We start from the raw sequence: 14,702 nt of genomic DNA on the forward strand, positions 1-14,702 counted from the left end.
TTGCCTGCCTTTATTCTTATTACAAATAGACTTGTAGAACATTTTTGTGCTACCTTTTGCTAGCTCAAAGCTTTTTTTTTTCCTTTAGCTGCTCAGTGTTTGTTATTCTTTTTATACTCACACTCTGTATATGTGTCCTTCATGAGTTGGAGATCACTGAGCAGTTTATGACTTAGCCAGATTAAATCCCAGGCTTTTTCTCCACTGGGATGTTTTCTGGTTCTCTGGGGAAATGTTTCAGCCCCATGGTTTCTTTTCCCCTTTGACTTGCAGCTCTTGGGCCTTTTTTACTGTGAAGCTCAGAGATCTCCAAGTGTCCTTTCTTTAAAGTCCTTTCTCTTTATTATGTTGCATTTCCCCTGAAGAATTTTTTGGCACCTTCACCCAAGTTGGCTTTTGCCTTCCTTATCTCAGGAGGTTTCTCAGTGCTGGAGCATTCTGCAGCCAGACTGAGGACTTTGCTCCTGTCACCAAAACACTCTCCTTGGCTCTTGTCTTCTCAGGAGATGCTCACGGCCAACAGCAGCCAATTCGTTGTAGCCAATGTTTTCATTTGGCAAACTTGTCCTGCTTCAAAAAGTCTTTCCCTGAGGTCAGCCAGGTGAAGAGTTCCCCTTTGTCACCAGGAGAGCTCTGGTCTTGCCCAGCAGTCCCTGGTGTCTCATTTCTGGAGAAACAAAGTGGTTGTAGTGACCCTTTTTTCTTTGAAGGGGAGGGAAATGGATGAAAAGGAGAGGCAGCAAAATGCAACAGAGGAATCTTGAGGGATTTTAAGTCCTTCAGGGGAAAACATCCTACACCAGCAATGCCAGATTCCCAAGGGGATTCCTCAAGTGATGAAGTCTTCCTGTTTTTTCTCCTATTTTTTATTCACCCAAACCTCTTGGTGTCTTTATCACCAAGCACGTGCATAACCACACACTCACACCCTAACACTGGTTTTTTTCTGATAATCCAGGTACTGGGAGTGACTTTTGAAGGCTGAGATCAAATTCCTCTTGTAGTGGGTAGATGAGACTCTCAGTCTGCTGGCTGGGGATGTAATTACTCAGATGTGGCTGATCACCTTTCCTGCTAGGAAAGGAGAGGAGTTGGCATTGGTTTCATCACTGCTTGGGGGTTTAAATCTTTAATGACAAATGGCATAGGAAAGGCAGAGGACAAAGCAAGAGTGTTGGGTTTTGCTTCTCTCCTGGTTTGTCTTTTACTCAGGGCAGGATGGGTGTTTTCCTATCCCTGTTTACAGATATTCTCTTGGCTGGCACAAGGCATGTTTCAGAAAATGAATATGTATAAATTCTCCCTTTGCTCTCTGCTCTTTAGAATTGCTGCCTTAGGGAGAGCACAAAAATAGCCCCCCACACACAAAGTAAAACCTCTTCTCAAAGGAAACATTAAACACAACTGCCTGAACTTGGACTAAAATCATGAGTATCCAGTGTATCTTTTGGCCTTCTCTGGGAAGAAAACCACTACCAAAATGTAACATTAAATATTCTGTGCTCCTGTGGAGAGTTCCTTTAGTTTTCCCACAATCATTTCATCTGTCTCACGTGGCTTTGCTTGCAGGAAGATGGAACACAACTTCAGGGATATTTTAAGGTTGCAATTTAATAGGCAATTGACTTTGGAAAACTAAATATAAACCCAGGAAGAGCCTGTTGCTGAGTAGAGGTAACTTCTGGTCAGTCCCAGGCCTGAAATAATATAACCTTGTTCTGATTTATTTTTCTCTTTTGTCTGGAGCTTGGCAGGAAAGCTGAAGCACTGGGCAGCAGCCTTTCCTAGATCTTCCTTGTCCACTTATAACAGAGATAAAAAAAAACCAACCCAAACCCATGCCAGAAAGAGGGACTTTTTATTCCCTCTCCTGGTGGGAGTGGGGTGCTAAGCTGATGCTTAAAAGCTGCTTTGTGTTTGGATCTCCCTCCGAGGGGTCTGAGCCCCAGAGAGGAGTCCCAGAGGTGGCAGAGGTCCTGGGGAACCCATCTCCCTCTCCAGAGGGAGATGCTCCTGTTAGTTATTACCATTGGCATTTCTGCACAAGGCTCCATAACATCAGTCCAACCATGCCACCTTGTGTTAATTTCTGTTTCCTTAGGGCCCTCAGTAGTCAGAGGAAAAAAAAAAAAATATAAAGGATTTTCAGGGTGTGGGTGTATGGGGGTTCTTAAATACTGTGAAAAATTCACTGCTGTCTCCCCTGCTTGAGCCTGGGTGTGCATCAATAGCAGGTGAAGGCATTCCACTCTTGCCACTTTGCAGTTTAAAATGTAGAATAAAGACATTACATTTCATAGTTATAGATTCAAAGTCTGTTTCTGGTGAAGAAGTTGAGCTATTGGGGTATGTGTCTAGCCCAGCATGGGCAGCTCTCCCTGGACTGCCATAAAATCTTGGCTGAATTGTGGATTCTGCCTTAGGTCAGGGGAATTTGGTTCATTATATCCCCAACTCTGAAGTTTTGGGGGTTATTTTGGTAGTCAAATGACCTGTGGATTTTGCACCATGGACTTACTAGTATTAAGAGTGTTCTATTGTAAGGAATTAAACTTGAGAATGCTTTAAATTTAAAGAAAAAAAAAAACCCCAAACCTAACATCTCACAGCAAAATGTCTTCATTAAACCTTTGCTTCTTTTCTGCAGTCAGCAGCAGAGTATGTGAAGTCCAGGCTGCCTGAGGTGCTGAAACAACACCTTCAAGACTATGAGAAGGACAAGGAGAACAGTGTGCTGTCCTACCAAACCATCCTGGAGCAGCAGATTCTATCAATTGATCGAGAAATGCTGGAAAAATTGACTGTGTCCTATGATGAAGCAGGTACCTTTGTGCTTCTTTCTAAGCTACTTTTAACTGGGAAAAAAAATTATAAAAAAGTTGTTACCTTTCAGTCTTTCCTCCCAAATGTTGGTGCTTGTGCTGGCAAACTGCTCTTTGGCCCCAGAGGTAGGAGGTGACACAATGAGACATTTCTTTCTCCTAAAATCAAGTTGAGATAGAACGTTTTCCCCTTCAGTGAGTGCACACTAAGTAGCTGAAAGGACAGTTATTTTTCTACCAGCACTTGTCCTCTCTAACACTGATGTTGATTGATCTGGCCCTGCCTCTTTATTGTCTCATGCTGTGACCTCTTTTCTTCTGGTCCCTCCTTCACTGCTAACTTATTTTTGGGGTTGACTTAACCAAGAGATAGTCACAGAATCTGATTTTCAAGTAGGACACTACAGCCCAAACCAGTTGGTGAGTAGAGAGTGGAACAATGCCATTACAGGGGGGTTCAGTTTGGATTTTCCATCTCAATACTTGCTAGTATTTTTTTACTAGCATTTTGTTTCAAAGTCATTAGAAATGTCTTTCAGTTTTTGGATCCTCCACAGAGTGGTCCTGATGCATGCTCAGGATTTAGAGAATAAAAAAAGGAGATGCTGTTGCTGGGTTTCACTGACCTTCCACAGTAGTCACTGATCCCTGCCATGCCCACTCCCCTGAATCTTCCCAAGTTTCTCAGATAAATTGAAGTTAATTATGCAGCCTCGTAAAGGAAGAAGCAAACAAAAAGCAAACAGCCTTGTAACAGAAAAAGAAAAGAATCTGTACTTAGTGTGCCCCCATTTCTGGGTTTTTCTTAATCCCTGGTGGCATTTTCTTGTCCTGTTGTCCCCTGACAGCACCTGGCAGGGGGGTGTCCCTGGGGAATGTGCTGAGCTCAGCTCCCACGTTCTCCTGCCAGCTGTTTCAGGCAGAAGCTTCAAACTCCTAAATGGGTTTTTCATTCTCTTTGGATCCTGTTTGCAGCCACCAGCCTGAGAGCACCACTCTTCTCTTTGGTTAGGTGCCAACCTGCTCAAATGAGTTTCTTGTCACTAGCCCAGTTCTGGAAAGCCACCAGGCTGGTGTTCCTGTGTCCTGTCTGTACCCATGCTGTGGTGCCCTGAAGTACTTCAAATGCTCCAACTCTTATCAACTTTGCTCAGACTCCTACTCAGACTCCCACTCACCAGCAATAAGATTCTCTTAAGCTACTTTGATCTCAGAGGCACTTGAGCAACTTAAAATGCCATTTGCAGACTGCATGTTCTGTGAGCTTTTGTAATTTCAAATAATTACAATGCTTTATTACTTTATTAATTGTATTCCTGCACTCACCCCATAAATAAGCCTGATTCTCTTAAAATGCTTTGATCTTTCCTGCTCTTGAGCCCCACACAGTGCCATTTGCAGTCTACACATGTCACATACTTAAGGAGCTCTGAGTCCTGAAGGACAGCAGAGTTAAAATGAGGCCACAGGATATTTGTTTAATTACATAGGGCCTGTTTTAATGATGCATAAAAAACAAGCTTCCAAAAATGTTGCTTTCTGTTGCTTCCGTTTCTGGTTTTTTTAACACAGAATTTCCCAGCCCAATGAATCATGTAAATCTTTTTTTCCCTGCTTCAGTCACTTCATCTCTGCAGTCAGTTTGATTGATAGAAGTTTGTTAGGCAGGAGAAAATGCAGTGGAAGAAATTACTGACTCCTCTCAAAAAGAAAGGAAGCACTTTCCTCTCTTGAAAACTGTTTGGACAGGGGAAATAAAGATTAGAACTGCTTGAACACAAGTTTGGGGATTTATATCAAGCAGTGGAACAATCATGTGGAAAAGGGAAGCTACATAAATAACTGTGTTTAGAAAAATCCCAGCAAACACACATGTTGGCAGTGGAGAGGGAGCACAACTTTTACTGTGAATAAAAAGCCCAGAATTTCAGCTTCCTAATTAGGCTGACACCTCTGCAGGTGAAAACACAGAGATGGAGCCTGCTCCTCAATCTAATCATTTTGTTTCCTACAAAAGCAGAAATGGTGCTACCTGCTCTCCAGGTGAGCTCTGGCTGTGAGCAGAGCAGAGTGCCCAGGTGGCCAAGAAGGCCAATGGCATCCTGGGCTGGCTCAGGAAGAGCGTGGCCAGCAGGTCCAGGGAAGGGATTCTGCCCCTGTGCTCAGCCCTGGGGAGGCCACAGCTTGAGTCCTGTGTCCAGTTCTGGGCCCCTCAGGAAGTTCAGGAAGGAGCTTGAGGTGCTGGAGCAGGTGCAGAGAAGAGCAAGGAGGCTGTGAAGGGATCCAGCAGAATTGCTGTGAGGAAGGGCTGAGGGAGCTGGGGGTGTTGAGGCTGGAGAAGAGGAGGCTCAGGGGAGACCTCATCACTCTCTGCAACTCCCTGAAAGGAGGTTGGAGCCAGGGGGGGGTTGGGCTCTTTTCCCAGGCAACTCTCAGCAAGACAAGAGGGCACAAAGGGTCTCAAGTTGTGCCAGGGGAGGTTTAGGTTGGAGCTGAGAAAGAATTTCTTTCTGGAGAGGGTGATCAGGCATTGGAATGGGCTGCCCAGGGAAGTAGTGGATTCTCCATGTCTGGAGCTATTTCCAAAGAGCCTGGATGTGGCACTGAGTGCCATGGGCTGGGAACCACGGGGGGAGTGGATCAAGGGTTGGACTTGGTGATCTCTGAGGTCCCTTCCAACCCAGCCCATTCTATGATTCTATGAGAAGGGGACAGTTAAATCTGATTGCAGCTGGGTTGGTGACACTTTTCTTTCCTGAGTGCTTTGCCATGCTGAAGGCAGTTTTAATGAGAAGATCAAACTGCTGGTGGGAGCTGCAGGATGAAGGAAACAATCTTGAAAAATCAAACTGATGGAAAATCTTGAAGGTCCTTTCCAGCCTGAGCAATTCTGTGATTCTCATTCTAAAATAAAAGCAATCGTCGTGTAGGGGGGAAAATACAACTTCCTCTGGCAGGAGGAAACATTAAACATGAACAAAACCCATCCCAGGGAGCACTGTCAAGGGTTTGGTTTCTGTAATCATGAGCAGTTGGAGTTGTGCTACGTGGCAGCCAGGGAAACTGGGAAGTTGGATGTGCAAGCTGCAGGATACAGGGGTCAGGAGCTGAGTGTAGCAGGGGGCTGCCTGGAGGGGAGTACTTCCACAGCAAGGGTGCTGAATTCTCCATCCAGAAAACCTGGGAGCAGATCATCTCCATCCAGAAAACCTGGGAGATGACCTTCCCCATCCAGAAAACCTGGGAGATGACCTTTTCCATTCAGAGAACCTGGGAGCAGACCTTCCCCATCCAGAAAGCCTTTCCTGTCTCTCTTGGAAGAGCCATTTTCCAAGTGTTTGTAGAGTGTACACCCCCAGCTACTCCTCTGCCCCCAGGGATGTTTCCCAAAGCAGATGGGAATTCAGCTCCATCCATTTTCCAGGATCAAGCAGAAGAGCACTGAGATTTCTTGGGCTTCTGGTAGAGTTGTGCATGTTAGTTTGGCCTTCCTAGCAGCATGCAGCATTGCAGCTTCAATGGACTCAACATCCTAAGGCTGCTTTTTGGAAATCAGTATATCAGAGCTACCAGCTAAAATGGGTTCATCTAAAAATAGTCAAATGTTGATAAGATTTGCAGTGAAGTTTAACTAAGAAAGCTTTTCTAAAATGAAAGCAGGCCTGAAGTGACAGGTGGTTAAAACTCCTGTCATAATCTTTAAATCCCTTGGTTTATAAAGTGGCACTCTTGACTAGCTAAGGCTGGGTTAATTTTGTACATGAGTACTTTTTCCTGCTAAAGCTTTATTAGGTGTTAATCCTATTTCTCTGATTTATAGCATCTCTGAACATCTGGAGAGGTCAGTGATTGCTCTGTATACAAATACAGTTTAGGATATTTAAGGGCACTTTGGCATTTAACTCTTTGCCAGGGAGCTAAAGCCTGCAAGGAGATTCTGGTGGTGTTTTTGTGCTGTAGTCAATAGTTTTCTTCTTCACTGGATGGTCCCTCTCCCCCAGAGTCCTATAAAAATTGAGTTTCATCATTGTATGATAGAAAAAGATGAATTTCATTTTTCCCTGCTGTGAAGCACTCGTGAAAGATCCTGATATTTAGGCCCAGCATCCAGAGCCAGATGTCAGCCCAAAACATGTTTTCTCAGCTAATATTTGCCAGGGCCTCCCATGTTTCAGGGAGCCAACTGCAAGGAGAGAGACAAAAAGCTCCTGTGTGCCTCTCTCTGCAGGTACAGCTTCATCTGAAAACTCTGAGCCACAGCTGATTTGCCCCATATCTTGAGACACTTGATGTCAGCACCATAAACTTCCTCAAACAGCTTTTTATGCTGGCAGCCCATGTCCCATATGGCTGGAATACTCCAATTTTAACATCAAAGCTTGTTTGCTGCTGAGATGGAACAAGGCTCTGAGTGCCTTGCTGAGCAGCCCTTGGTGGGGTGCAGCAATCCACTCACTTCATTTTCTGGTTTGTCACAAACCCCTTGACCCAGCAGATGTGTAACCACCAGCACCTGAAGGTGTTGGGCAACACTCTGCCTGTGCCAGAAGCTTCCTGATGAATAAAAATAAAATAATAAAAAAAAAAAAGGCAAAACCAGAGTGGCCTGCAGTGTGGGGGGGTGGCTTTCTCTCCAGATGAGGTTTGGGTTTTTAATTACTGATCTCCAGAACATGATCTAAACCAATTCCCTTCTCCAGGTCTTCAGTTGCTGCAGTGAGAATTTGGTGTTGTGCTTTTTCCAGAGAATACAGTGGGAAGTTTTACTCTTTGTAGCCAGATGAATACAGCTGAGTTTATTTAATCCCTGCCTTATGCCCAGTGATTTCTCTGCCATACACCATTTCTTTCACACATTAAAGCCATGTCTTAAACTTGATCACCATGACCCAGCACTCTGATTTTCTGCAGAGGGCCAGGAGCTACAGCAGCCATCTCAGAGCAGTGACTTCTGTGATTCATCTGTTTATTTTAAGCATCTCCTTCAGTCTCTGAAGAGTCATTTCCTAAACATGCCCACTCCTTTCCTTGGGCTGGGAATCAGCTCCTGCTAAAGGGTAAAACACAGGGAGGCAGCTCTGGCTGCCTAAGGGGCTCTATAGGTGCACAAAAAACCATTTAAATTACAGTTCAGGGTGCAGCTTCACTGCAAACCATGCAGCTCTCTAATTTCCTACTCTGAGGTCTTGCTAAAATACTGGCAAAGTTTGTAAACAACAGCCAGGCAGCCCAAGAGTATTTTATTCTTTTGCTCAGTTGAAAGAATGTTTTTTATTCATGTAATTACAACCTTTCAGCAGGAATAGCACTCTGACAGATGCCTACCTGCCTGTGAAATATTCTTCACTTCCTCATCAATTTTTTAGAGTATTCAACTATTGAAATTTGTCAGCTAGCAGGCAGGGTTTTTTTCAGTGAATACGTTTTCAGAACTGGTAAATAGATTTATGCATTTGGTAAAGCTAGAAGTCCATCTTTTACATATTGGGTGAAACCTCTGTGTGGTGTAGGTGCCAGGGTGACCCTCCAGGGCTGTGTCAGTAAACCAGGGATTTTTTAATCCATCATGTGAGCTGTTCTGTTCTTACTCAAGCATGTGGAACTGTTTGCAGCCTTGTTGTCTTATTTCCTTTTGGTGTTGAGACTTTTGTAGCTATTTAAACAATAATTAAAAGTTCTACCCTTGCAGAAAGAGGGAACCAAGACAGCTCAGCAGAGAGCTGAGATTCAGCAGTGTAAGAGAACAAGTTTTTTTAAACCATTTATTATTTCAGCACTAATTATTACTAGCTGAGCATTTCCTTTCTGGGCAGCTATTGCTTAAAGCTGGAAAGCATCTTAAATGCACAGACTTCTTCTTAGGTGCTTACTTAATTCAGGCAGACATTGTGGCAGAGTCAGTTCAGGTTTGCTCAGGGGTGGTTTGATGTCTCCTGCATTTGGAAGGTTATTCCCTCAACCTTCTGAAGGGGTTTTCAGGGACACTGCAGCATCACAGCCTGATTGCTGTCCTCCCAATTTGGCCTAATGAAAGACTGAAGAGGTATGCAAGCTCTGGAGAAGCCAACCACTCCTTGAGGTTTATTTTGCCTCATTTTGTGTTAGATTTCATTTGAAAACCTTGAGATTCAGTTGATGGGCACCATCTCTCCAGACAGTCACTGCCATGTGGCAGGGTCAGTTTCATACAGGTTTATCTCATCTTTTATCATTATTTCTTAAAAGATATCAGACAGAGACACCATTTGAAGACACAGCTTGATGGCAATTCAGTGCAGACAGGGAAGATCTCTTCCAGACCTCTGGGATAAACTCACCCATCTCAGCAGAGGTTTCTCACCTGCTGCTGGATGCAGAGATGAGACCCCAAAGGGTCTTGGAAGTAGCAGTAAAGTTTCTTCTTCCTACAAACCTGACAGACCACTTGGAAATCCTTATTAAATTTACCTGCTTCATTACCCAGACAAACAGGAACAGCATTGCTGTGGCAAGGGTGGAGCAGCAGCAAACCATCACCTTACAAAACCCTTCAGTACCCCCAGGACTCCCAGATTTCAGCGTGGAATATCTTCAGTCTCCCTGCTCCTGGCTTTGCCCTGGCACCTAGAAAAACCTCACATTTACCTTCTCCTGCAAAACCTTTTAATAGGGAAATCAGAGAGAAGAAAATGCACTGCAACAACCCCAAGAAGCTGGCACAGGCTCAGGGATTTATGATCTGAGGGCTCTGCTGCTGCCTTCGCCGGGATCCTCCGCAGCCTTTGTGTCCTCTGTCCTTGTGCCTCCTCCTTGGCACCAGCTCCCAGCTCGTGCTGATTCCAACTGCACAGCACACTCTGCTCAGCCACCATGAAGTCTTTTTCCATAGTCACCCTGAAGCCTTTTTCCATGATTTCCCTGTGTTTGAATGGAGAGGTGAACTGAGCTGTTGCTACCAGAGCAGGATGAAAGCTGGGAAGGGGACATGAACCAACTTGGGCTACCCAAAGCCCAAGGTCCTCAGAGCTGCCCCAGCAGAAGGGATTTGGAGCCAGGTGTCAGGAGGATTTTTTGATTCCACGTGTGAAGCATGAGCTCTCCAGTGTCCACAGGGTGAGCTGGATGATGCCTGGGCTCCCTAATGCCTTTCAGAGTGTTAATCAGGTCCTGCATGCCCTCTGGTGCCTTTTTCTTCCTGTGGATAAAGCAGTTTATGAAACCCATAGAGCTGCTGCAGCCCTGACTTCTCCAAGGTGCCTTGGCAGATACTAAAATACAGCACCAATAATCCTACCTGACTGGAGGAAAAAAAACCAGGCAAACAGCAACATGAAAAGAAAAAAAAAGAAAAGAAGCAAACCTATCTCTGCAGCTAGGTTTTAAATTTTCTGGTGATTTTCTTTGTAAACTGCTCAGCAGGGCATTATTCAGGCAGCTGTGTCAGGGGACTAATAGAACATGTGCTCTCAGGTTTGGAGCCTTTATGTTGGGAATTTTCCCTCTTGCAATTGCATTAAATCTGAGGGGGCTGACAAGAGCACGGTGTCTTCTAGCTCTGCACAAGGTTAAATGAGTGAAATAAAAATAAATGGAAAAGAAAACAAAGTAAATTAAGTTTGGTTTCTCAGGAAGTGGCAGACAGTAGCGTGAGGTCAGGGACTTGAGGGTAGCCCAAGCCATCAGTCAGGGACTGTGAAACAACTGATCCTTCCTAAATCACTTTGGAAATCATCTTGTTTCCCACCTTTCCCTCTGCTTCATTCTTTTTCATTCACCCAGCTGATCTTTGTTCAAAAGTACCATTTTTATATCAATTGTGGCAATAATGCCTATGTGTATGTGAAGCATTTTACTTTCTAAACCCCTGGGCTGCAGGGTGTTATTTACAGTGTTTTCCCTACTAGGAAATGTGTGATTTTTTATTTTTATTTTTTCCTACTGCAAAAATCCACACTGGAAGAGGAAGGCAACAGGAGAGGTGATGAGTTTACAAATGCAAATGTCAGGGGTAAAGCCTCTGATCTTCAGAAAGAGGCATCACTGGGTGGTGGATCACACAGGGGCTGTGGGTCTCTCCCTGCAGTGTGCCAGGATCCTTCTGGAGTTGGATTTGGTTTTATTTTCCTCCCCTGACAAGGTTCTCATCCAACCTTTCAGCACAGTCATCTCAGGGGAAGGCCATGAAGTGGTGGAGTTGCAGGGGGCTTAGCAACAAGTGGGAAATGAGATCCATTTAGATCTGCAGTGTGTCAAATTGCAAAAAAAGATATTTATTTATAATAAGTATCTATATATAAAAGTAATATATATATATTATAATAATAATATATATGATATAATACATCTGTCCTGTGAAAAAAATAGCTCTGGATTAGAGCTGTGCAAGACAGAGCATTAAGTTAAAAATAAATCTGAACCCAGTGCATCTAAACACAACTTGATTATTGCTGGCTACTTTATTTGTACAGTCATGGGACATTCAACTACTGGCCTGGGAACAGCAAAACAGAGGTTTGAACTCTGGGTTGGGACAGCAACAAGCAGCAGCTCTGAGAATTTAGTTTTAGGAGCAGAGAACAGAAACCTAAACCCTGAGGTATCTGCCCAGGAGCAAAAGCAGGGTGAGGATGGCAGGCAGAGCTGGAATGCCCCGTGCTGGCAGTGCTGTTAAAACTGCACCTTTGGTTAAAACAGAATCACCAGCAGGGTCCTTTTGGGTTTGTTTTGCTACCCATTCCCTCCTGTTGTTTTCCAGGCACAACCTGCTTGATTGCCCTCCTCTCAGACAAAGAGCTGACAGTGGCCAACGTGGGGGATTCCCGAGGAGTGCTGTGTGACAAGGATGGGAATGCCATCCCCTTGTCACACGACCACAAGCCCTACCAGTTGAAAGAGAGGAAGAGGATCAAAAGAGCTGGTGAGTCTGTGATGTTTTGGCTTTGGGTGGAAGGTTTTGCTTCTCTGCTCTCTCAGTAACACACTTTTCCCCCGAGGAAGGCTGCAGAGTACCAGGCTGAGGCCTCAGCAGAGAAAATCTTCCATTATTAATCCCACACTTTCCAGGGGGATGTCATGGGGCAGGCAGAGGAATGGAAGCAGCCTGACCTACCCCTTAACTGAGCCAGCATGGGGAGGAAGAGCAGCTTTCATCTCCAACTTTACTGTCCTGGTCAGTTCCCTTCTGATCTCCAACAAGGAGCAAATTACTAAGCAGGAGCAGGAACTTTCCAGGCTTCTTCACACAAAATGGTATCAGACACCTTGATGTGAGAGGCTGGGTCAGGAGCTGAGTGAGGCTGAGTTCCTAAAATAAGCAGAGCATGAATCTTAATTCCTCAAAAATTGGTTTTTGTTCCCCTTTAGTGACTGCTAATGAGTGCAAAGATGTAAACTGTAGCAGGAGTGTAGGGACAGAGCATAAGGAACAGAAACCTTTCTGCAATAAATCTTCCCAGCTTTCATCACTTGTCAGTTTAGCAACCTCCTGGGTTAAAAGTTACATTTGGATCTTTCAGTTTCATAGCCAGTTCTCCATGAATCTGTCTAAGTCTCTTTTGAACCCATTTCTGGCTTGGCCTCCCCAGCAGCCTGCAGCAGCAAATGATTTGATGAAGCAAAAAAACCCAAAAAAACCAAAAAACAAACTTCCACTTGTTTGAGTTAAAGCAAGCGATGAGCATCTATCTCCTCATGCATCTCCTTTCTGCCTCCAAGGCTCCCTCTGTAAAGTGGAAATAACAAGTTTTTCCCTGAGTGTAAACTGGTTTTAAAACCTACAGTTTATCAATATGTCCCCAGCAGCAGAAATGCCTGCACATGGGCATCCAGCCCTTTGCTCTCCCCTTGCTTTTATCCCCAAGGAGCTGTCAGAGCAGAGACACGTTCCCCAAAGGGAGGAATGAGCACAGAGATGCTGAGAAGGAGGAACAGGAAAATCTTGGTGTCTCAACTCTGCACTTGGGGGATGTTTTCCCCAGAAAACCCAAGGAATCTGCTCCTGGTGGAGAGCCTGAGCCTTGGGTATGGTCTCCATGTGAGGAGTGACCTTGACACAACCCTGGGTTTGGCTTGTGGAGAAGTTCTGGGTTGTGGAGCCACAAGGTGACTGCTGCTGAGTGAAACTTAAGTCCTTCACCTTGAACATAATCCTCTGAGCTCAGCTCTCACTGACAGGCAAACCCTTTGTGCTGTTGCCAAAAACTTCCCAGTTCTTGAATGCCTTTTCTCCTTTAGTGGCAGCCAGTGCTGCAGAATATTTGCTTTTCCAGGGGTGGTTTTTTATGTACCCTGTGTGGATGGCTCTACAAAAGAAAGCACCAGGAGGGCCCACAGCAAACCAGAGGAATTCAGTGGATGCTGGAGGCAGCTCAGGTTCCACCTGGCACCAGAGTCACTGTGTCCCAGGACCTGCAAGGAGCACACAGGAGAGCACCATCCATCTCTGCAAGCACAGAGGGGGTGCAGGCAGTGCTGTCCTCATCACTGAGAGTGAAATAACTCCCTAAAACTGCCTCTTTTAATGGCATTGGGTTTCCTCTGCCACTTCAATGCATCCAGCTGGTTACACTCCAGTTTCTCTCACCCCAGGCTGGGTGAGGAGGTGGCTGCAGAACCTTCAAACCCTGGAGCAGCAGCTGGATGAGGTTTGTGTCCCCTCTGAAGGGCTGCAGGTGGCTCAGCAGCACTTCCGTTTCTTGGCTCTGGAAGGAAACATCAGCCCCACGATGGAGGCTCCCAAAAGTGTTCATAACAACACCCAGCCAGCAAGGTTGTTTTTTTTTTGTTTCTGGGGGTTTTAAGACAAATCAAGTTTCAAGCTTTAAACACCAAGGAAGCATTAAGTGAAATGTAGTTCTCTCTGAAAGCAGAAGGAATTTAGAGATTAGATCAGCCAACCAGGGATGGAAATGCTGCTCTGAGGATTTGGTGTCTGATAAATAACCCTCAGGCTGAAGGGCAGAGCTGAAAACGTTCTGATAACTCCAGAGAACAAAGAGATTTATAAGCATGCCAAAGCAGGGAGCTTGCAGACAGAAAAAGCAACACTTCCTCTAATTCTGTTGCACATTTTAAGACTCCACGTTTGCAAATGATTTGTCCTCAGGTGACTTTTCATTCCTGGTGAGGTGACAGGAACGGGGCTGGGAAGCAGAGCAGACAGTGGCACCTGGATGCATGCAGAGGGATTTTATTTTTTGACCTTGAGCATCGGGTTGTCCCCTCCCTGGCCCAGTCAGGCTGTGCCAGCACCATCCAGGGCAGCATCTCACTCTGAGAATATCTTTTCAGCCAGAACAAACCTTAATTTTGGAGACTGCAAAATCAGTCAGATCCCACATTTCTCTGACTGGAAGGAAAATGTTGGTATTGGTTTGTTCACATCAGTTTCCTGGTCCTTTTTTGACACAGCTCACTCAAGGCAGTTTGATAGAAGAGACTCTAAATGTTTTTGGCACTTTTTTCTTCACTTTATATCTCATAAGTGAGATGTGAGTCCTGCTGCAGGGGGGGTTCAGTGTTGTTTCCTTCACAGATCTTCTGCAGTGGGGGAAAACACCAGCTGCACAGCAAAAGGAGGTGTTTGCTAACCCCAGAACAGGAAGATTTGCTTTCAGCACTTTTGTCTTACCAAAGGCAGTTGTGTGGTGCAGGAATAGCTGTGTTCAAGGCCTTGTCAGTGTCCCTGGGGGAGCACCAAGCTGCTTTGTTTGACAGCAGAGCCCCTGCTGACTCCTCTGATTCAGCCCTTTCAGCAGCCACCACCCAGCTCTTCAGGATCCTGCAGTCATGGAACCTGCCAAGTTGGAAGGGACCCATCAGGATCACCCCAGGGGTCACATCCTGGGAGCATCATCCAGACCCTTCTGGAGCTCTAAGATGTACTCACTCACAGCATCTCCC

The 14,702-nt window shown here is 45.2% G+C and overlaps 1 protein-coding gene across 4 annotated transcripts in view; it reads left to right on the forward strand.

Annotated features, from left to right (window-relative positions):
• PPM1L (protein phosphatase, Mg2+/Mn2+ dependent 1L) overlaps nucleotides 1–14,702 on the forward strand; it is a 76,537-nt gene that overhangs the window by 54,825 nt on the left and 7,010 nt on the right. For all 4 annotated transcript variants that reach the window (XM_030456000.1, XM_030456003.1, XM_030456002.1 and 1 more), the window contains exons 2-3: nucleotides 2,648–2,822; nucleotides 11,557–11,718. In XM_030456000.1, the coding sequence (XP_030311860.1) occupies nucleotides 2,648–2,822; nucleotides 11,557–11,718 (337 nt within the window). The remainder of the gene's footprint in view (nucleotides 1–2,647; nucleotides 2,823–11,556; nucleotides 11,719–14,702) is intronic.

This window comes from Calypte anna, chromosome 9, assembly GCF_003957555.1.
Source record: "Calypte anna isolate BGI_N300 chromosome 9, bCalAnn1_v1.p, whole genome shotgun sequence".
Taxonomy (NCBI): Eukaryota; Metazoa; Chordata; class Aves; order Apodiformes; family Trochilidae; genus Calypte; species Calypte anna.